General features: G+C 38.1%; 1 protein-coding gene across 3 annotated transcripts in view; it reads left to right on the forward strand.

The window, feature by feature from the left end:
• LOC592256 (serine/threonine-protein kinase PAK 3) overlaps window positions 1-22,205 on the forward strand; it is a 56,688-nt gene that overhangs the window by 7,209 nt on the left and 27,274 nt on the right. The window contains exons 1-2 of one of the 3 annotated variants that reach the window (XM_030982124.1): window positions 9,289-10,754; window positions 20,804-21,022. In XM_030982124.1, coding sequence (XP_030837984.1) covers window positions 10,685-10,754; window positions 20,804-21,022 — 289 coding nt within the window. In that variant the 5' untranslated portion in view covers window positions 9,289-10,684. Of the gene's footprint in view, window positions 1-9,288; window positions 10,755-17,277; window positions 17,324-20,803; window positions 21,023-22,205 lie in introns of those variants that run through there. The other 2 variants (XM_030982125.1, XM_030982126.1) reach the window with 2 other exon arrangements.

Here is a 22,205-nt window from a genome sequence, read left to right on the forward strand (position 1 = left end):
TTTTGCATGAATTAACATAGTGAAGGGTCCTTGATTTTTGTTCATTCAGAGCTGTTACCATTATTGTTGTTGCTTTAATTATTATAATGCACATGATCGGTGTAGATGTCCATGTAATAATAGGCAAGCAGTATCTTTCATGAAATTTAGAAGGAGTATTTCCTGTCCAAATACCACTTGAGATGGTTATTTTCATCGCAAAGTTTATTTAGCGTGCTTTTGCCGATATTCTGTTCAAGGAAGTGGAAATGTTCAAAATGTGCACGATGCATACACTGTAAATATAGAAAGATGTAATGCTTATGTCACTAGGTGGCGCACTTTAACTTTCTCTCCTAACGTGTAGAGCACTCAGAGAAGTTGTTAGGCTTTAATATGTGACTGACTTTGAATTCACAACACAATATTTATTTACCTTTCTTTTTAGACTTACATAATTATCCCTCTTGCTAAAAATGTTGCTTTTAATACTTAAAAATGAAAAGAAGCATTTGTCAGTCTTATTTTTTGTGTTATGAGAGCCAGAAGGATGTACTTTAAGACAGACATTTTTGTCTCTTCTTCAGTATATGTACATGTATGTACATGTATCTGGAATGATCAGCTATGAGGGGCTTTTTAGTGTTTTGCTTTTTAGTTTGAAACCCCACCAGAGAAAACATTATACTTAACTTTTCATTACATGCTTGGGACCTTGTACTGAATCCTTGCATTCCTTCTTAAAAGAAAGACCCACTTACAGATTAAGTCTTTTGTTAAATCCTTTATTATTATAATAGGAGACAGGATGTGCTAGGGATGCTAGGGATCACTGAATTAAGATGAATAAAGATACAATAAAGAATTGTTACTTAAAGTAGCTGACTTGTATTGAGCTCTTCAGTGGGGGGGGGGGGGGGGGGGGAATAGAAGGCCTATAGTTATGTTAAATTTATGCCAGAATATGAATATGCTGATATATTTGAAATAAAAATTCCTTGTCCTTGGTGTAGAGAATTAACTTTTACTTCATTAATTAGGTGGTCTGTCAACGACAGATCACCTATTGATTTCGCTAGAATTTTCTTTCTTTCTTTCTTTCTTTCTTTCTTTCTTTCTTTCTTTATTTTTATTTCTTCCGTACACTTTTTTGTGCACACGTTTACTCGAAATCGACAAGGTCAATTTCCTTCAAATTTCTGTCAGTCATCAAGCTCTATGATATCAAGTCTAATTAACTTTTTCAAGGTCATTAGGTCATCGTGACGTCATCCAGGCGCCATTTTGTAAAAATCAGGTCATTATCATATCTCGATAACGAGTCATCAAAAATCAACCATATTTGGTATACATCAACTTCGGGTCAAAGGTCAACTAAAAATGTTAACAAATTCCGCGCGCGCACCTTGACGCGCACGTACGCGCGCATCAAAATTTTATAATGCTCCGATTCGTTCCAAATTAATTTTGCATACGTTTCAGGCCATTTTAAGCATTTTCAAAATTTGCGCGCGCGTAATTATGCGCGCGCGTTTCCGCGCGTATCCGCGCGTCCTGGCATTTTGCAACACAGAATTGCCAATTTTTTTCTGTTATCATGTTTATTACATTTTCCCAAGCATTTTGATACCTTGCTTACCTTTTTCCGACCAGTAATAACGCAATTAGCGGCTGTCAAATTTGAACGCACGCGCCAACCTGCGCTATCTGTATCCACAGTACATGGGCAAAAACATGCCTATACAAAATTCATTTTAACTCTTAAGAATGGATAGATACCCCCCAATTTCTTTCATAGTTAAATAGATTATGAGTTGGAGATATGATTTCATGTCTCATTTGACTCTCAATTAACTCATGACGTCATCATAATGGCCTCCGAACTCAAAATTTCAATTTGCATATTATGACGTCAGCAGATTTTTTGAAAAGTGATTGTATATCTGTAAATATTGATCAATTTTCTTTCAAATTGTGATATGTTCTACCTGAGAATATTCTCTACAAATGCAGTAACCACGATATTTCATTTTGACAATGGTATCATGGCGTATTTTTGCGATAAAAGGAGGCATGTCAATTTTTTACATTTTGCGTGTATTCTCTATGGGACATGACTTTTTCTCAAAACTGGATTCTACATTCTCGTCTTTCGCGAGCAATATCTCCGTCGTTTTATCTTTGTTTACGCTGAGCTTTGAGTATGTTGTAGCTGAGACAATAAGCTATCACAAGTGTGCCCTTTATTTTCGATCAGATGCCGGGATCATGCTCATATTTCACTTGCAAAGTGGGATTTGAGAATTTTATTTTCCGTTTACGTGTAATCGCTATGGGAAATGTTTTGGTATATCGGTAACGCACTTGACTTCCGACCTCGAGGTCCCTGGTTCGAGTCCGGGCGTCTCCAACAATTTTTTTTCTTCACTTTTTTTTCTTTTTGACCTTTCACTGTACCATCTTCTTTGAATATTAAAACACGTACAATCGCAAATAATGTAATAAACAACCATATTTACTTTATTATTACCCTATTATCACTTGATCCATTACTTTTTGCGTGTAATCCTTATGGGAGATGACTTTTTCTCAAAATCTGGATTCTACATTCTTGTCTTTTGCGAGCAATATCGCCGTTATTTTGGCTTGATTTTTGTTGCTTTTTGAGTATGTTGAAGCTGAGACTATATACTATCTAAATGTTCTCTCATTTTTTTCAGTCTGATGTCATCATGGTCTGTTGATGATAATCATCAACATCATCATGATCCTCATCATGATCATCATCGTCATCACATTTACTATCAAGATCATCATCATCATGATCATCATTCTTTACATGTCTATATAACTTCTCCCTTTCTCAATATAGTAAATATTATAATCTATCATAAGACTTGAAAACAGACCACCTTAATCGTCCTCGTGACGATTTAAATTCTAGTTCATATTAAAGTTTAGTTTAGGAAGTTTAGCGCATGCCCAAAGTTATCTTCAGAATATATTTCACATAACATTACTTTAGTAAAATTTTTTTTGTCTGTTTGGAGCCAGGAGGGCATTAAAGCTAAAGACCAGTTATGGTCATGCAATTGCATAGTGAAAGAAACGTTATGGAATCAATCAGAAAAGGTTGATCATCTAGCATAGATGTACTACAAGGTTCTGGAATCATCAAAATTATAAGAAATTTGGCCAAGTCTTCATAAAGTTAGACGCACTGTATACAGAAAGATGTATATGGGACTACACACATGTGTGCGACACGTGCATTTGTATCCCTCAACAGTATATACCTGTAGATATACTAATTTACCAAATATATCAATTAGTAGGCGGTTTCCTGTCAAAAATGTTATCGTCATATAATATTCAAAACATATTCTTTCACATGATTGGTAATAAGAGCTTCCATTTCATTTTTTGAAATTGGGGCGTTTCCGATACTGGTCTTTACCTTTAACTCATTTACTTCAACAGAGGGATATTGCCCTTCTGGCTCTCAACAGACAATATAATGTACATGGTATTTAACATTTCTTTTTAAAAAGCTGAAAATAACACTCGAAAGAGTTCAATGTGCATGTAACAAGAAAAAAAATCTCAACAATCAATAGATCATTGATAGAACATTGAACTCTTGACCTCCTTCACATGTCCCCCTGCCCCCCTATATCTTTTTAAAAAGCTGAAAACTAACAATCAAAAGAGTTCAATGTGCAGCATGTAACAAGAAATGAAATCTCAACAATCAATAGATCATTGATAGAACATTGAACTTTTGACCTCCTTCACCTGCCCCCCCCCCCCTCCCCAACCCCAAAAAGGTAAAGAAAAGACAAGAAAGGGGAGTTTGGGCTTTTAATCTGCCCCTGGCATCTCAGAGTCGGATAGACGGAGGGGAAGAGGGCAGTATTCTGACCCGCTATGATAACTCGTAGTGACGCTTTTCCCTTGTTTTGCGGTGTTTCCTGTGTCAAAGAGGTATGGAGAGAGAGAGAGAAAGAGAGAGATGGAGAGAGAGATGGAGAAGTAGAAGTCTTTCGACTCATAGATTTTTATAGAATTTGCCAAGAACAATATTCTTGTCCATACATGTAGTCCCAGATATGGGTTTATGTTGTGTGTTTTTTTAAGTCAAGAGAGGCAGGTGAATAAATATTGTTTGACAATGTTTGCAGCTCTTTCCTTGTTTCACAGTATGTACAGGTTATTTCCTCTGTCAAAATATGAAGGGATCGAGTGACATAAAAGATAAAAGGAGGAGGAGGTGGAGAGAAAGATAGAGGATATATTGACTTGTATAATTTTCATTTTTATAGGCCTACATGTTTTTAAGCAGATATTTTCATGTTGAGGAATGTGGGTGGAACATGTTTACATACATTGTTAATGGGGTTTGTGGTCTCTGTATATTTCTTTGGTGATGTACTGTATTTCCTATGTCAAAAACAACTTACACGTAGAAAGAGGAGAAGAGAGACAAAAAATAGAGATAGAGAGATAAAGAGAGAGAGAGAGAGATAGAGAAAGAGAGAGAGAGAGAGAGAGAGTAAGTAAGCTTTGAAAAACTTATTGTCATGAAATCATGTTTTGTGAACATTGCTAAATTTGCTATAAAAAATAGGCAAGTGCATTTAATAAACTGTAGACTCTTTTTTAACATGTACATAAACATTTTGCAATCACGTGAGCCATATTGGAGAAAAGATGAAAGTGAAAGGATAGAGTTTTATAGCACAGGGCCCGTATTCATGAAACCAATAGTACACTATTTGACAACTAATTACATACCGGTAGGCTATATAATTATGACACAGTTAGCTGATAATTTATTAGGCTTAGTAAGGTTTTATTAATATGAGCCATGCAGGGCTTTAAATAGTCAGAAGATTAACCCATACAAGATGTATTGAGTATCAGAAATTCATGTCTTTAAATTTTAACCTGCTGAAAATGGAAAGAACATTGCATAATTTTTTTTTCAAGAGCTGATTTCAATGCACATAGCTTGAACAATTGATATGAACAATCCTAACCTCTTAGCTTCTGTGCATTGTTATGATAATAAATGTGACCGATACCTCTCTCCCACTCGCACCGGCGGTCTCTCGCCGACTTCAGCGCTTGTTCGTATCCATCTCGTCTGTTTTTGCGCCTGGAGAAAACGAGGGATGAGTCATCGAGACGGCTTGGCCCATCCTGGCGATCAATAGCCTTACTCCCAGGCCAAGTGGGTTTACTTTATCATCTCTAGAAATTATTTCTAGCCAAGTCTGGATGATGTAGAATACATGAGTACATGTACATACATGTATACTCCTTCAAAGGGGAAAGTTCATTCAAGAAATGTAGTCTGCTTATAATTCAAGGCTTTGCTAGAAGAAAAAAAACTTGAATACGGTAAATAATTGTTTTGTTTCGTTTTGAAGTTAGGCTAAAGCGATCAAGTGCCCCTCAAGCCGTGTGCATGCATTGAGTTTGGGAAGCCCCTTGCATGCATAATTGGATCTCGAGAGATATAGCGAACATACAATGTGCGTATGGAGAGGGACGGCTGCACACGTGACTTGCTGCAGTGCATGCATTTAATGTATTCAATACATTTTAGAAGGTTAACTCTTTCCGTGTCACCAATTTTTTTTGTGAACAGCTGTCATAAATGGACACTGAAGTTGTCAAAGTTTTATTAGGCTTGAAATAAATCCAAATTTAGTTTTGTAATGAGCCATAAGTGTACTTGTTTCTATTTTAGAACAAAACATGATGATTCTTCAGTCAAATAGATTGTTTTAACATTCAAACTCATGGACTGAGTTTGATACTCATGTCATGGCAGGGGATATCTTGATGCATGTATAAAAAGGAAGAAAAAAGAAATCTCATTTGAAGACATTAAGACATTTCTTTTCATTTCAAGCAGGCACATTGCAAGCAGCTTTATGAAAATCCCTACAGTTTTTCTGAACATATCCTTCATTTATACTCTTAATTACTTTCTCCTTCTTCTTTCATATTGTATTTGTATCCTCTTTTTCTAGCCCTAGGCTATTCTACTACATCCTGTAAATATCCAACATTTTTTTCACTTGTGCATACACTTACAATGTATGTAAATAATATCTTGGCAGTATTTTTTAGCACAATCTTAAAGGTATACTGTTTAAGAGTGTGACATTCAGCACATCAGTAATAGAGTCCGGATTCTCCGGAATGAATTTGTCTTGAAATTTTAAGATGTCTTGTAGCTTTTTATGAGAAATGATCATGATGAGAAGTTGAATCAATGATCAATTAATGTTGACTTTGATGAGAATCAAATCAAGATTCATATGAACTGTAGTATGTGAATAATGATTTGTTGAAAACTTTATGAGAAGTAAAGTTAAAGGCTTTCCACACCATTTTCATCTCTCATTATGTAATTCTTTGCTTCTCGCAATCCTTCAGACTAATTTCAACGAGTAATCTTATATAAATTGAGCTGTACCTTAAACTCTTGCCAATACACTGAGCTCTATCCAAGATTTGATTGAAGTGTATTACATGTACATGCCTTTTGATTGTGGCTTAACAGGAACTATTCTTTCTCCACACAAAGAAATGGTAATTTGGTCGTACAGAGATTCAATTAAAAGTACTTTGTTAAAGATAAACTTTAGTGCTGGTAAAAAAAAAAATCAATTCTCACAGAATCTAACGAAACTTACACTGAATGTTCAAGATTACAAATAAATGTCATGTGCCAAACAATTTTGGAAGAAAATGTATACTGGCTGAGTAATGAGCATAGAAAGATAAGGAAATCAAGTAGTAATAGCCCCGACACCATTTGTGTTGTCCCATATGCATCTTTCTGTGTAGTGTGCTTGTTATTTTACCAAGACTGAGCCAAATTTGTTATGAATTTAATGACTCCAGAACCTTGCATTTCACACCAATACTTACATGCTACATGATCAACTTTTTCTGATGCATTCCACACCTTTTCTTTCACAAAGTAATCGCATGACCAGAACTCAAGTTTATCTTTAAATCTGTTGTTTGAAGGGTCGGTTGTCTCCTTTAAAGAGAAGAGTCATTGCAATGTGTTAATTAGATACTTCCTATTAACAGCATCATAGGTCATTCAAGCTAATGATGCAGAATGCAGATTGAATAACAGTGCAGGGGGGGGGGGGGGGGGGGTGTTTCATGAAGCTGTTCGTTAAGTTACGCATGACTTTACGAACAACTTGTATATGAAAAGCCAAATGGGATGCTCAATCATCATTGATTATTATTTATTAAGTTGAACTGTGCAGATGTAGATTAACATTCTTATTATAACACCCATTTTTAATGCAAAGTATATTTGTTGCCATAATTTTATTGAGGTTATTGGAAATATCAGAAAAAACTTTGGGTATCCTATCTGGCACTTCAAATACAAGTCGTTCGTAAAGTCATGCGTAACTTTACGAACTCTTTATGAAACACCCCCCCCAGGGATAATAACATCGCCATTTTATTTCATTTGGTTAGATTTTAGTTTTATCTGCCATGATATGAGAAGAATGAAGAGGAAGAAGGGGAAGAGGAGAAGGAAGAAAATGAGAGAGAAGTGGAACGAGAAAAGGATAAATCAAAACCAAAGAAGAAGAAGAGGAATAAGAAGTGTTGGGATACTCACTATGACATTTGTTTTTATTTGATTTTATTTGATCTATCATGAAATGAGAAGAATGAAAAGGGAGGAGAGGAGAAGAAAACTGTAGAGAATGGGGATGAAAAAAGGACAAATGTATAATAGGAGGAGGAGGAGGGGGAGGAGAGAGGATGAGAAGAAGGAGGAGATGAAAGAGGAAGAGAAGAAATAATACAATGAACAAATCTAGAATGAAAGTGAGGGATAAGAGATAACTTTTAAAAGCTATAAGTATATTGTTTTTCTAAATTTAGCAATACATGTATGCACATATCAGGGAAATAAAAGTGGATTATGAAACTGGCATTTGATTTATAAGTACATGTAGATTGTTTATCATTGTTTCACTTGTGAATCAGAGGAGAACAAATTCTTGAGGAAATTTGAAAAATGCTCTTTTGGATCCCTCTCAAGTAATTTCCTGATAATGTTTAAAATTGAATAACCAGATTTTTCTAAAAAAAAAGTAAGGAAATGTATACCCAGAAATGGAACATTGAATGGGTTGACATCCTGCCATTGAATACAAACAATGGGCAATTTGTAGTTAATTAACAATGTTATTATTTATGGGCATGTTCATTTCATTTCATTTCTTTATTGTGTCCATATAGGATAATTGTTTATATGCACATGAACAATCTTGTTGAGGAGAATGTTGAAGAAACAAAAGGATACAATACATTTGTAGCACCATAAAGAAATAGGGCGAGGAGGGGGAGGGGGAGGGGGGGGGGTAGGGAAGAGTTAAATATATCTATCAGAAATTGTTTTTTACCCGGGGGGAGGGGGGGGGGGTAGAAGATTTCTATGAATCATGCATAGAACATTTTTCAATTGGAAAACAATGCAAGATTTCCCTTACAGATCTCTCTGAAATACGAAATACATATTCTGGGCAATCTAAGCAGGTCGACTCATGATTCATCACACAAGCAATTGATGAATTGAAGGAACCTATCAACCTTTGATGAGCTTGGTTTAAGGAAGAAATGAAACAAGGAAGTGCTATATATTATACACTTGAATGAAAATAGAACCACTGGTTGAGATGATCTTCCTTTGTGCACTGAGAGAAAGTGCTTAATGAGTCGTAACCTATTTTGGTAGTATTAATAATTTACATTGAATTTATAAATCAATTTTGCCCAAAAACGTTCATCTGGGTATTGTAAAATGTTCAAAATATATGACATGTAGGCCTGCATGTACATCTTCTATAGAACATGAGGAAGGAGTGTGCTGATGCAGCAGTGATTTTGCAGGAGGCCTGTTAACTCATTGACTCCTGAATTATCTCTTTCCCATAAGCTTAATACAGGGCCTATCAAGTTCCAATAGGCAACAGGTTAAATCCTTTGTTGTTGTGTAGGGTTTAACATCCATTGTTGCATCATTGTCTTGATGTGTTGATGATGAGCAATCGGCTTCATTAGTTACAGGAAATCAGCTGTGGGGTGAAACAATGACATGAACACCTCCCCGAGGGAAGTCATGTTAATTAGTACATACTACTGACTCAGTTTCTCATTAACCCTTTCCCCTTCCCCCTTACACATGCCTTCCAATAGTCACATAAGGCATGTACAGGCAACGGCTGTGAGGAGAGTGGAAGGGTTAAGTGGTATCGGATGGCCTCTTTAAGGCAGGATCGATTATCAAGAGGGCATAATCCTAGAAGTTGGCGCGGGCCACAAAGGGACGAGGATTTAGGAAAAAGAATAATGTACAGGGTGTATATGGACAGGAAGAAGGAAGGATATGGCATGCTGGTCTATCCCTGTGATTAGGCTACAATCAACTTGGTTTTGAGTAGCGTACAAGTAGCCTCTTCTTGCTTCTCTGCCTATACATACATGTATACATCACTCACGTGGTGAATCTATGTACACTGTCTCGTTAAACTTGAAGCGGATAGTAATTCATTTGCTGTGTTTTTTACGGAAGAGGAAGGAATGTTGTGGGGATTTTTCGAGTTGTGTATTGCAAACAGCATTTGCGGCGGCTAGACAGGAAAAGGTTTATATTGCTTAGGTGAAGTCTTTTGCCAGTGGTTGCCAGACTCTAAAAAGTGTGATTTATGCACCATTTTGAGCTTGTTTCTGTTATTATCAACGCATTCCGTTAGTCTTATTTTGGATATACATGTACATATGGCAAGTGGAGGTTCAATAGTTGATGGTGCGTCACGTCACGCAAGCTGCTTATAAGCTACGGCATCGGGACCACTCATCGCCAATAATTCCCCCAGATTCTCGGGAATAGAGGGGATCGTTGCCTTTGCCCCCTTCCTCCTGCTCGGTTGTGCAGAGTGTTCACCCCTCACCCAAGTTCGCATGGTGTGAAATGTCATAAAGATAGGTGTTTACACACACACTCCGGCATCCCGCGGATTGATGAGCTACTTGTATCATCATTACTCAGCCCCTACCACCGAGATTGCTACGGTGCAGCCACTTCTAATCATATTAAAAAACTGTTGAATTCTTTCAAGCGATTGATATCGTCAAGGCCGCCTAGGGCTAGTAGACGACAACGATGACGACGTGTGACTAAGATTTCTATGGATTAACCGTCCATTAGAGATTCCTGCAAGCAATTTCTTCTGCCTACTTCGTTTTGAGAGAACCGTGAGCAGTGGATGAGCGGGCACACGCCAGCCAAATGTCTTGATACGCGGTCCATTAGAAGAAGAAAAAATGCTAATGGACGAATGTGCCTCTCTAGTCATCATCAAGAGTCGAGGCAGACACTGAATAGATTTCCATCTAATTAAATCGCCCCTCACTGAAGTTCTTGCCTGGCTGGCCTGGCGTAGATGCGACTCAGAGAAAGCCCCACTTGCCGGAGTTTCTCTCCCCTGAAAGCAGGATAGGGATTTTCCTGCGACGTCAGAGCCTGATCGTGTAGGCGTTGAACACTCGATCTCCTTCTCTCTCGTCCGTCTTTAAGCTGGGATATACTGTTACATGAGGATATAGCCTTGTATTCAAGTGTGTGAATATTTGCTCAACAAATATGGAACATAGACTGAGCATAGAGAAAGCCTTGAGGAAACTTTTCTCACAGAGCCCTTCAAGTCCTAACGGTAAGACAGCAAAAGCGTTAGAAAATTAATAAAGATATATTTACCATTTGCACCTTATGGGTGGTGCCTTCTCTTTATTTGTTATTTAAATGTTCTGATGATAGTCTTCTTGTAGTGTACATGTACAGTGTATTAAAGATTACTCAGTGTTTACTGATCAGTCCACCCTGTCTTAGTGACCACCTCTCTATATAGGCAACCTCTCTATATAGGCCACCTGTTTACAGTGGTCACCTATGATGTCCTACTCTAGGATGAGTTGTGTGTCGTAGAACCTGTCTAGAGAGGCCACCTGTCTACAGTAGCCAGTTTCCCTGTGTCCCGCGGTTGGCCTTTATAGACAGGTTTCACTGTATTCATTTATTGAAGCACCATTAGAATGACTACTTCTACTGCTGATGCACAGGATTCATTCAGACATGCACAAGTGAAATTCACCCATATGGATTGACTGTCAACTATATCGATGTCTCATTTCATTCATTCCTTTTGTTTGTATCTAGGCTACGTGTACCGTTACCCTTACGTAGCAAATGTTGTCATGGGTAGCTGAGCTTGTACTTGCGTAATTGTTCTTCAAACTTGCCCATATTGTACTTTTCCTATTTGATAAACAACACGCACCCCTACAATGGAAGTAGGCATAGTACTAAAGTGAAATTTGACACTTGGCAAGGAATTATTTCTGTCATGACGCATATATGGAAACCCCTTTGTATACATAAACATTGCTTGTCAACGATGGATTTCACTTTCTAAAGAACGCAAGGCAATGAATTACCCCACCCTCCAGTATGATGACTAACATTGCCATTTTGAAGACAGATTGTTGTAATGTGTGTTTTTTTGAGCTAGAAGGGTCGTAACTCTGTGTAAAATGATATGGATGAATACCCTTCTGGATCCAAACAGACCCTTTATATAGCACTCAATAAGGGAGTTTACAGATAGCACATGGTACAAATGACCCCAAATATCCACAGATCTTTTACACATGGAGAAGTTCCATTTTGAGCATCTTAGAATAATAACTGCCAAAGTCCTAGATGTGCTTCATGAATACCTTTTGTTTGACCTCTTGAAAAGAATACTTCCCACCTGCGTAACATAGAATGTACCGTTGGTGCATAAATGAATAATGTTACATAACTTTCATGAGCGCATATCCAGTATTCATCTCTGTGGGTTTTACCATTTTGGTACAAATATTATCTGCCCATGCGCAGATTGTATCTGTAAACTCCCTTAATATACATTTCTATTGTACAGGGTTAGTATTAGCACAGCTTGTGCCGAACGACTCTGATAAAGCATTCAAGCAATCATGGGATTCTCTCATACATTAACCCATTTACTTCACCTGGGTTGAGAGTGGCAAGTTTAAAGCCTCACTGTCCTACTTGTAGCTACGTGCTTCCTCTATATAGAAAACTTCCCCAATCGGTGCCTGTTGGTCCCCCATGATCCTCTTTTTCTTATGTCAGTTGAGAGCTGAGTTAATGAGATAGCCACCTGTCAGCAACCTCGCTGTGTGGTCTAATCCCTTCTGGCCCAGTAGTATTGATGGTCTTTAAATGAATATCTTGCCACTGGGCATTAGTACTGTTGGAGAGATTTGAACCTAGTACCCTGTGATCTATAGTCTGGAGACATACTGACCATGACACCTCTACATGTACATACTGTACATGTTTGTGCATGGTAGCAACTGACAATCTTGAGCGTCTAGTGGCTAGAGTTATCCTTGCTTACCGGTATATTTACATTCAATATTCCCCTGAAAGGCTGATTCAATTTTTGAGAAGATATTTCTTGAATTTAACAATGCACTATTTTCCATCTTTGATTGTTGTTTTTCTTTTTACCAGAGTGTACCACAAGGCATGCAACCATCAAGAGCTAATTAGCAATTAGCTATGGCAAATGCTAATTGTATTTCATTTTTATATCTCAAGTTTTACAACTCTTGGTTGATAATCGTCTACATGTACCATCCCTAGAGTTGATCACTTATCCACATTTGTATGAATAATGTAGAACTTTTCCATGATGTATGAGACTGTGAGCAAGCCTCAAAAATCTGGTACCGACTGCTTAAAGCCCCCAGCTGTAGGTGTAACACGCTCTAACGCGCCTAGAAACCAAGCATTAGGTGCCTTTTAAATGTAATCTATTATTTTTATTATTATTATGCTACCGTTATAGAACTTTTCCATAACGTGTGAGAATGCGAGTCTCATGTACGGTCTCAGCTATGCTACATAGGGGTTGCACGACACATATGCTCCTGTAACAGGTGCTCCAGTGTACATGTAGTTTCCTACACTAACAAACTTCCCAACTGCCACCCTGGAGCTAATGCCTTACATACATGTAAGTCTACCGTAATCCTAATCCTAACCCTAATTCCCCCCTAACCCTAAACCTAACCCTAATCCCCCCTAACCCTAAACCTAACCTAAACATAAATAATAATAATAATAATAATAATCTTTTAGTCCACTCCAAATTTTATTAAACCGAAAATGGAAATTCTTTTTGCCCAATTGATTGTGAGCCCGGCAGCCACTGAGCAGCGCCGGATCGACGTTGCTCTATCCCCTTATTGTTGAACGCCAAACAAGGTAGCAGCAACTGCCGTCTTTTAACGTCTTTTGGTATGACTCTAACCCTAAAGCTTTCACAGAATAAAGCCAAAAGCAAATGTCGGGTCCCTGCTGTTCTAATTTCAAGCCCTTTCCCCAAATGCATGAATAGCATAGGGACAATTTCAATTTTTTGACAGATTGGTAAGCACATTTGTGACAAAATCCACCCAGTTGCTTATCAGTTTTGACCCATCGCATGTCAGCTGTTCTAAAGCACTCACGAGTCCATCCCAAGCGGTATCGCTCCGCCCTGTTTTTAGTTGATGTGCTAATTGCACATGTCATGCTAATATCTCTGTTCATATGCCAACTGTTCATTTAAGTTCATTGAACTGGCATCATAATTTGGCTTGAGTCACATATATCCTGCAGGAACATGACGGCAGGGGCAGATTTTTTTTTTTTTTTTTTTTTTGGGGGGGGGGGGGGTGGCAGGGGTGCAGGGGAGGGGTCAGGGGCAGGGATATATGTGCGGGTGATTATGAGGACTAATTCTCATTTTACACTTGGTTCCATTCACTGAATATGAGGTGCCTTTGCAGGGGCGGATCTAGGGGGGGGGGGGGGTTAAACCCCCCTCCCAAGTGAGAAGGAAAAAAAAAGAAGGGAAAAAAAAGAAAAAAAGTAAAACAGTAAAATGGCGCGATATTTGGAAAATCCTTGATCCGCCACTGGGTCAGCAATACATTGCAATATCTGTTGTACATCAAGGTTTTAATTTCTAATAGTTACATTGTAGATAGCACTTCCATTTTCAGGAAAACTGATTCACATTTACAACGCTTTTTCCCCATTTCCCTTTTACCTTTAAAATTTCTGTCTGAAATGATATTGTTTTGTCTTATTGGGTCTGTAGTGAAAGTCATGGAAGCTACGATGTATTGCAAATATATGCACACATGTACTTGTACACTACAAATCCTGATCACAAAATAGGAGGATGTTTTATTAAGAAATCAAAACTCTGATTAATTCTGTAGAAACACAAAGTAATATCATACATGTATGTGCAAATTATAATTGTTCAAACACAGTGATCACTTCCAGTATTTAATTCAAAATTGCCTATAAATGTGATACAAAACATTTTAAGAGTGTGGGAAATAGCCTACAGTGTACATGTTCATACATATGCAATTGGTACGTGTACATGTGGGTAGTATAATAACAGGAAGTATATATACATGCGCAAGTATGATACATATCATGCATGTGGCATTAAGATCATGTATTCAGTCCTGTATTATTCACACTCCTTACAAACAAAAGCTTGTAACCGTCTAGGTCAGTGCACATTATAAAGTACATGTTATTGTGCATAATGTACATGTTATTGTGCATAATGTACACACTGAGGTACATATCGGCGGCGCACAGTGCTGCAGTTTTAAGTGTCCGACGAAGCAGAATCGGCTAGCTAGCTCTGCCGCGTCGTCATCGTAATTATCGGCGTAGACGGGTAAAAAGCAATCTCAATCTGTGGAAACCCACCCTAGCTAGCTGACCTATATTAGTCACCGAGGAATAGGATGGGGTAGTGGGTAATTGGCAATTAAAAGGAGGGGGATACGACAAAGGAACGAGGGAAATATGTAGGTGGGTGTGAGGAGGGGGTATGATGGAAGGGGAGGGGGTATGATGGAGAAGTTGGGTGGGGAGGAAGAAAAAGTGAAGTACAAATGTAGGATGAAAAGGGTAGTATAACCCTCCGTCTTTATCCTTCCTCTTTATGAGAAGGAGGGGTATATATGACAAAAGGAACGAGGGGAATTTGTAGGGGGTGTGATGGGGAAGGGGGAGGTGGGGAAGAGATGGAGTATAAAAGGGACAGAGGGGCTGTAACGCCCCCTTCTTCATCCTTCCTCTTTATAAAAAGGAGGGATATATGTGAAAAAAGGATGAGGGAAATTTGTATAAAGGGGGTGTGATGGGGAAGGTGGAGGTGAGGGAGAGATGAAGGAGAAAGGATGAGAGGGCAGTATCATCTCCTTCTTCGTCCTTTCTCTTTATTATTAGGGAAGATGAAACTAAAGGATGTGGGAAATTTGTCAGGATGGGATGTTCTTTTGCCACATAATGATAAACTTTAGTCGTAGTTGTTCAACCTAAATTTATATTGGAGTGTTGGACACTGCCATTTAGAAATAGAGGGAAGGATGAAACAGATGGCATATTACATGGACAAGGACATTACTAAGATCTTCATAAGGTTGTAGGACTACACGCTGTATAATGTCTGTCGTCTATATTGGGAGGAACCCAACTGTCACCTGTTGATTTTAAATGGTGTCATCATTGTAGTTTTTCGGGGGAGTTAAAATCTAATGCGTCTGGTGCTCATGGGCTCCCAAATTTATAATTCCTAGCCCCTAGAATGTTAAGATTTAAACATGCAAGGGCCCATGCACACACATGCCTTACAAATTTGAGTCTAGACCCTATGGACAAAACGATAGTTACCATGAAGCACTACTTTGATCAAGTTAATTTGTACCGGTAAATGGGACAGGGTTACACAATTTAAAAGTCAGAATTCTACATCTAAATGTGACGTAATATTTTGAAAGATACCCTGTACAGTGAATGATGACATACTGCTGAATTGCTATTATTTACTAAGAAGAACTTGAAACGTAGAATATATGAACAATTACTATCGTCATGGCAAATCTTAATTTCAACTCCGGGCAGAGAGGCCTTTGATCTGTACATGTAGACATGTTTGAACAGTATCATTAATAAGTGGCTTTCATGAACACGTTTCTGCAATCCTGAATTAATTATTGAAACTGAAAATCCCAGTGCAATCATAGCTTCCTCATGAATTGTAAATGACCACCCCCTCCCCCCTCCCCCCCCCCCCATTTTATTCCCTTGTGCCCCTGCCCCTTCCTCCTTGTGCCACCCTCCCCCTTGCGTCCCCTCGCCCGTTCGTTCCAGTCATAATGACTGTACAGGCATTGTGACAGCCGACTGTTAATCTCTCCCACTGTCGCTGCATTGGGGGGATCAAGATGCATAAGGGGCCTTGCTATGAAATAGATACTAACCGGCCAATGCAGATCATAGTCATACTCGGTGCTAGTGAAAGAGGAAGTTAGAAATGTACACACGCTTCTTTTAATACACATGCCTGCGCCCTATAGTTGGATTGTGCTTGTATTGTCGTGCTTTAGATTTGAGATCGTGAAAGGAACATCAAGGTGGTATTGCTGTACTCTGTCTCTCTATCTCTTTCTCTCTCTCTCTCTCTCTCTCTCTCTCTCTCTCTCTCATTCTCTCTAAGTTCGATATTGACATTTAGAAGACTTCCGGTTGAAGTGAACTACAGTTTGTTCTCAAGTCGCTGCATTTTTGTTTATTTGTCATGCTTTTTCTCATTTACATGTAGAGAAAGAAAAAATTGCATCTGAGGAATAAGTTCCATTGAACCGTGACCACAAGGCTTCTGTTTAATTAGCCTGGAGGATAATATCTAGGATTTCCATGAATGGCAGTGAATTATTGTTGGTTGATGTGACCCTTTAATGCAATCATCTATTGTGTTCTCACTCGCTGATTCAACGGTGCTCTGCTTTTGACCTGTGAAGTTCAATCCAAGCATTCAGTCTGAACATTTGGTGTGTTCCCATTATCCGTGGATCTATGTTCTTGAAACGTTCAATTTGATATGATTTGAAGAATGATCATACAAAACACTGTATACTTTTGAATTAACAGCCTTTCATCATTCAGACAGACCAATATAATTCAGAAAGGCCAATAACTATATTTTGAGTCGTGGAGAAACAAGTTTCTGTCAACCCTACGAGGGAAACTAGACATTTCGGGTTAAATCGGTTATATTCCATGCACACGCTCGTCTGAATGCGGTTCCCTAGGATACCATCATGTATCATCATCACCACCATCTTCAACATGGTAAGATGGGAGGCCATTCAAGTGCTGTTCACACATGACATGTAAACCACGTTTTAAAACGATGATGTGCAAGCAAGCTTCTTTTCTGTATCTTACTATGGAGAGTAAATGAGAAAGCTCAGGAGACTACGTTCATGCAGCTTCTTTTGTCACCCCTATCTGTCATTCATTTAAACGTAAAATGTTTTTTATTTTGCTTGGGCAATTACCTGAGGCCTGCCTTCACCAGCTCGAGTTTGCCAAATAACCCACTGTTTTAAATATCCCAATCGCAAATTAACCAGTTTATCAATCTTCATCAGGCTGCAGTTGCAATTAGCAGGATATTTGGTCGAGAGAATATCCAAAAAATCTTGGTCTCGTTTCCGAAATATCCTGCTATTTGGGAAATAGCGGGATAATTTGCGCCCGTCCAAGCTAGTTTTTGATGAGCGTATCGTTTGAGCTGATGAAGACAGGCATTTTGAGGTAGTTTGTGGCATTGTGTCTGAACGAGCCCAAGTGGTTGAATATATTACGTCTAGCTTCTTGTATTCAGGATGTTGATAACCCTAGTCCATCAGAAAGAATACCCTTTCATGAAATTTATTTTGGCTATTCCAGGTACCGGTACTTGTTCTCTTCCTGCAAAATGTAGAGACTATAAATGATCAGTTCCTATTTTCATTTTGTAATTCCTGGACTATATCCTGGTGTGATAACTATAAATGGAGGGGTTATAAATGTGATATTATTTAAGGTACTATTTTGGCCTATTCCAGGTACTTTTCACTTCCTGCATATTGCAACTAGACCATAAATCATAATTTTCTACATGTGTATGGGCTATGCGCTGCTTATGTTTGTGCTTTAAATGTGATCTATGGTTGTTGTTGTTTTTTTGCACATTTTGCAAATGGACACAGCAATGTTTACATAGATTTGCGAAACCAGTGATCAAGTGTGGTACAGAAATTGTTGGCATACGAGCACATTTTTTTGTTTGCCGATATTTGAACATTTTGCTTATGAATATTTGTAGGTAAGATGTAATATTTTATAGGTTTACAAACGGATATCTAATGCATACAGTACATTGATTAGCAAATCCAGTTATGGATTATAGCGCAAGAAAGCCTAATTTTGGTGGGCAAGAGTTTAGCAGATGTTTGAAATATTGGAATGGCGGTTTAGGGGTTAACAAGCCTTTTTTATATTTCTTAGCAGTAAATTTTTGCCTTCACATTACACATGTAGGAAATGACACTGGCAGAAACTTCTACCCATTTTTGTGTGTGTACAATACACTTCATTGTAGTTCATGTAAATACATCCTTCCATAATGTTTGGAACTAGATCATCCGTCAAGAAATGTGATATTCAAATAGACGACCTCTTTATTATGTCACTAAGTATCTCATTTATTATGAGAGGAATATGTGAACACATGTACTGTCCTGTACAAGAGACATGGAAATCAGAATTAGGTACCGGTAGTCAAAACAGAAACCGATGTCAAGAAATATAGCACTTAATGTTAGCCCCCTTATTCAAAGGTTGTGACTTTGTTTTGATATAGTCTGCAAGAATAAACTCTAATTTGACACTTTACCACAATTCCTTTGTGAAAATTTGAGAAAGTAAAACATGGAACAATTGTTCATCTACATGTACAGTTAATAACTAAATCATTCATACCCTTACCAAGTTTTGTAATTATGTAAGTATGTGGAAAATGACATGTCCCATTTTATGTTTCTTGAGAATGTGACATATTAAAGCTTACATTTAAAAGTATTCAACAAAGTCCCTCATTAACCATTACACCTTTCATTCTTGAGTTATGAAGAAAAAAAAACACTTAAAAATCATCAAAACTTACAAGGGGTATGAATAATTTAGTTGTTCCGCTCATGCGATTGCATTGTGAAAGAAAAGGTGTGGAATGGATCAGAAAAAGTTGATCATGTAGCATGTAAGTATTGGTGTGTACTGCAAGGTTCTGGAGTCATCAAAATCATATTAAATTTGACCCAGTCTTGGTAAAGTAATACACAGAAAGATGTATATGGGACTACACAAATGGTGTCTACTAACCTTGATTTCCTTATCTTTCTATGCTCATTACTCAGCCAGTATACATTTTTTTCTACAAAAATTGTTTGGCAAAGGACATTTATTTGTACTCTTGAACATTCAGTGTAAGTTTCGTTTGATTCTGTGAGAATTCATTTTCTTTTTTTACCAGAACTCAGTTTATTATTAACTGTATGTACTGTACATGTAGCTTGATTGTCATGGCAGGTGAAAATACGTATGGCAGATTGTGACCATGCTATTATGAAAGGGAAATCATTCTAGCACGCTTATAATGTAGATCATTACCCTCGTTCGACGGGCCTCCTTGACTTTACATAATGCATGAGGACATTCGTCCTGGATTCTCTAGCCGGTGCCAAGTTTATCAGAAAAGAGAATTAAATGGCTTTTTGATGTACATGTAACAGCCCTGATTGTGTGGGGTCAGTTTTATTTCTCACTTATTCTTCGAGGAATGGAGAAAGAATCGTTTAACAGCAGATTTTAGTTCAAAGAATAGATCAAACACTTTCATGGAATTGTCTTTGCATTGTCACATTTCTTTTCTTTATCCTTTCTTTGTTGTTTCATACTAGTAATCTTAATTATAAAAGAGGCTTACTTTTAATAACCTTTGACAGAATGGAGTAGTTTTAACCCTCCAAGAAAAAGGGGTAATTTTGAATTTTCTGTAGAAATATAATACCATATAGAGTGTGTATGTACCCGGCCCCCCACTCAGAGGTCGGAATGACCGCATGCGTGTTGCCAAAATGTCCGGTAAAGGGGTACTTTTCGTGCGACAAAGTCCGGCCCGAGAATTGTAAGAAAAGGGGTGTATTTGACTTTTCACCCGGAGATTTCTTTAAAAAGGGGGTGTTTTTCTTTTTTTCTCTCATCTCTTTGGACTCCTGAGAAATTATTCCGAATTTAGGGGGGTACATTGAGCATTTTTTCTGATTTAGGGGGTCTCCAATGCAAAAAAAGCCCGCGAAAAGCCCGCGAAAGGGGGTTCAGAAATGTTGGCAGTCCTCAGATAGGGGGTGCTTTCAAAAAGAGGGTACGAGCATATGCGTATCCTAAATAACACTGAGTGGGGGGGGGGCCGGGTGTATGTAAAAGAAAAGCAATTTGACAGTGCCTTGCACAATTTGTTATGTTATATACAGAAAAGACAATTATCTAATTAAGGTCATTTTTTAGTTGGTACCCCTTTGAAAGAGGGACCATGGCTGTTTAACGCTGTAAAATAGTCTTCACGTTGAAAAGGTACATGTAGATAAATGAAAAGTTAAACGTTTTCTTGTGCTGTGTTTTGTCATTAAAAAATGGATATCATGACATGCAAAGAATAGGCTGTACATTCCAACAATTACTAACTAATACATTTCTCTTTCTCATCTCCTTAATTTCTACCACCAGGTCCGCCAAAAATGAGCGCACAGTGGTCGGATCCACAGAGTTATACCGATAGTCCGCCCGCACCACCCGTTCGAGTTTCCAGCAGCAACAGTCGCGACGCCCGCTTTGACAACATGAATCCCGGCTCCAAGCCCCTCCCCAACACGCCCCCAGAGGAACAGAAGAAAGGACCAAAATGGATGAAGAATATACTTAAGGGTGGCAAGAGTGATGAGAAGGGTAGGTTTCTAAGCAAACACAAACATCGTGAAAGATCAAGTTAACTTCTTGGGAGTGTTTCACAAAGACTAAGATCGACTTAAGTTGGACTTGAACAATGGCAGGCAATTTTATGCCCTTGTCTTGAACTAGATGTAAGATTTGATCTTCAGATAATATTTTTTCCTTCAATAATAAAGTATCAACATTATGTGAATTCCCTAGATTTCTGATGTCCCTTGAGAGACTAATGGTGAGAGCAACCAGTGCCATGAATGGCTGCCTTATTTCAAGTCCAACTTAAGTCGATTTTGGTCTTTGTGAAACACCCCCCTGGTCATATAATTACAATGTGAAAGAAACCAAACGTTTGGAACTGTCTTGAAGAAATGGGGAAAGGTGGATCATGTAGAACATTTAAGAATTGGCGTGTGCTATAAGGTTCTGGAATCACCAAAATGAAAAGAAATTTACTCAATCTGGCTGAAAATCACAAGCACTGCACACAAAAATAGACATATGGGACTACACACGCATGTGGCATGACAGTTTGGTCCAAACTTGTCAGCTTTTTCTCTTCATACTTCTATTATGATGGCATTTGTAAAGCAACCCTTTATAAGGAACATTTCTACTATGATATCCTTCCAAATTAACATGGAAAGAACAAGAAAGCTAACAAATTATTTTTCACTTTTACCCATCCCCAACCTTCTCTTTAAAGAGTAACCAAACCTTAGTCAATTTCTTGAAATAACAAAATTAGGAGAAAGGGGATGATGAAAGAAATCAGACAATTATTTACAAAGTATTTACAAAAGTTGTGAATGCTTGAAAAATGAGATCACTACATCCATATGAATCTCAAATTGGCAACTCAGTCTGGCAATAGTGACATAATCAGGAATAACTGTCCAAAGTCTTGTAGTACACGATAATATTATTAATTTCCATTTTTTTCTCTGCAAAATTTCTTCCCGAAAGGCAGTACTAAATATATGGACAGGATTTTGTTTTAGGTCAACCAAATTAAATGGATCTTAGTGATAATATTTTGTGAAGACAGGAAGAGGGTGGGGGGGGGGGGGGGGGGGGGGGGGGGGGGGAGGGGATTTCCAAACTAATTATCAACTGAAAGGGGTACTCTCATGTAAGTGCCTCATGGATAGTAAAACGTTACTGCATTCAGGCAAGAGAGAGAAAT

This window comes from Strongylocentrotus purpuratus, unplaced genomic scaffold (assembly GCF_000002235.5).
Source record: "Strongylocentrotus purpuratus isolate Spur 01 unplaced genomic scaffold, Spur_5.0 spur5_scaffold_12, whole genome shotgun sequence".
NCBI lineage: Eukaryota > Metazoa > Echinodermata > Echinoidea > Camarodonta > Strongylocentrotidae > Strongylocentrotus > Strongylocentrotus purpuratus.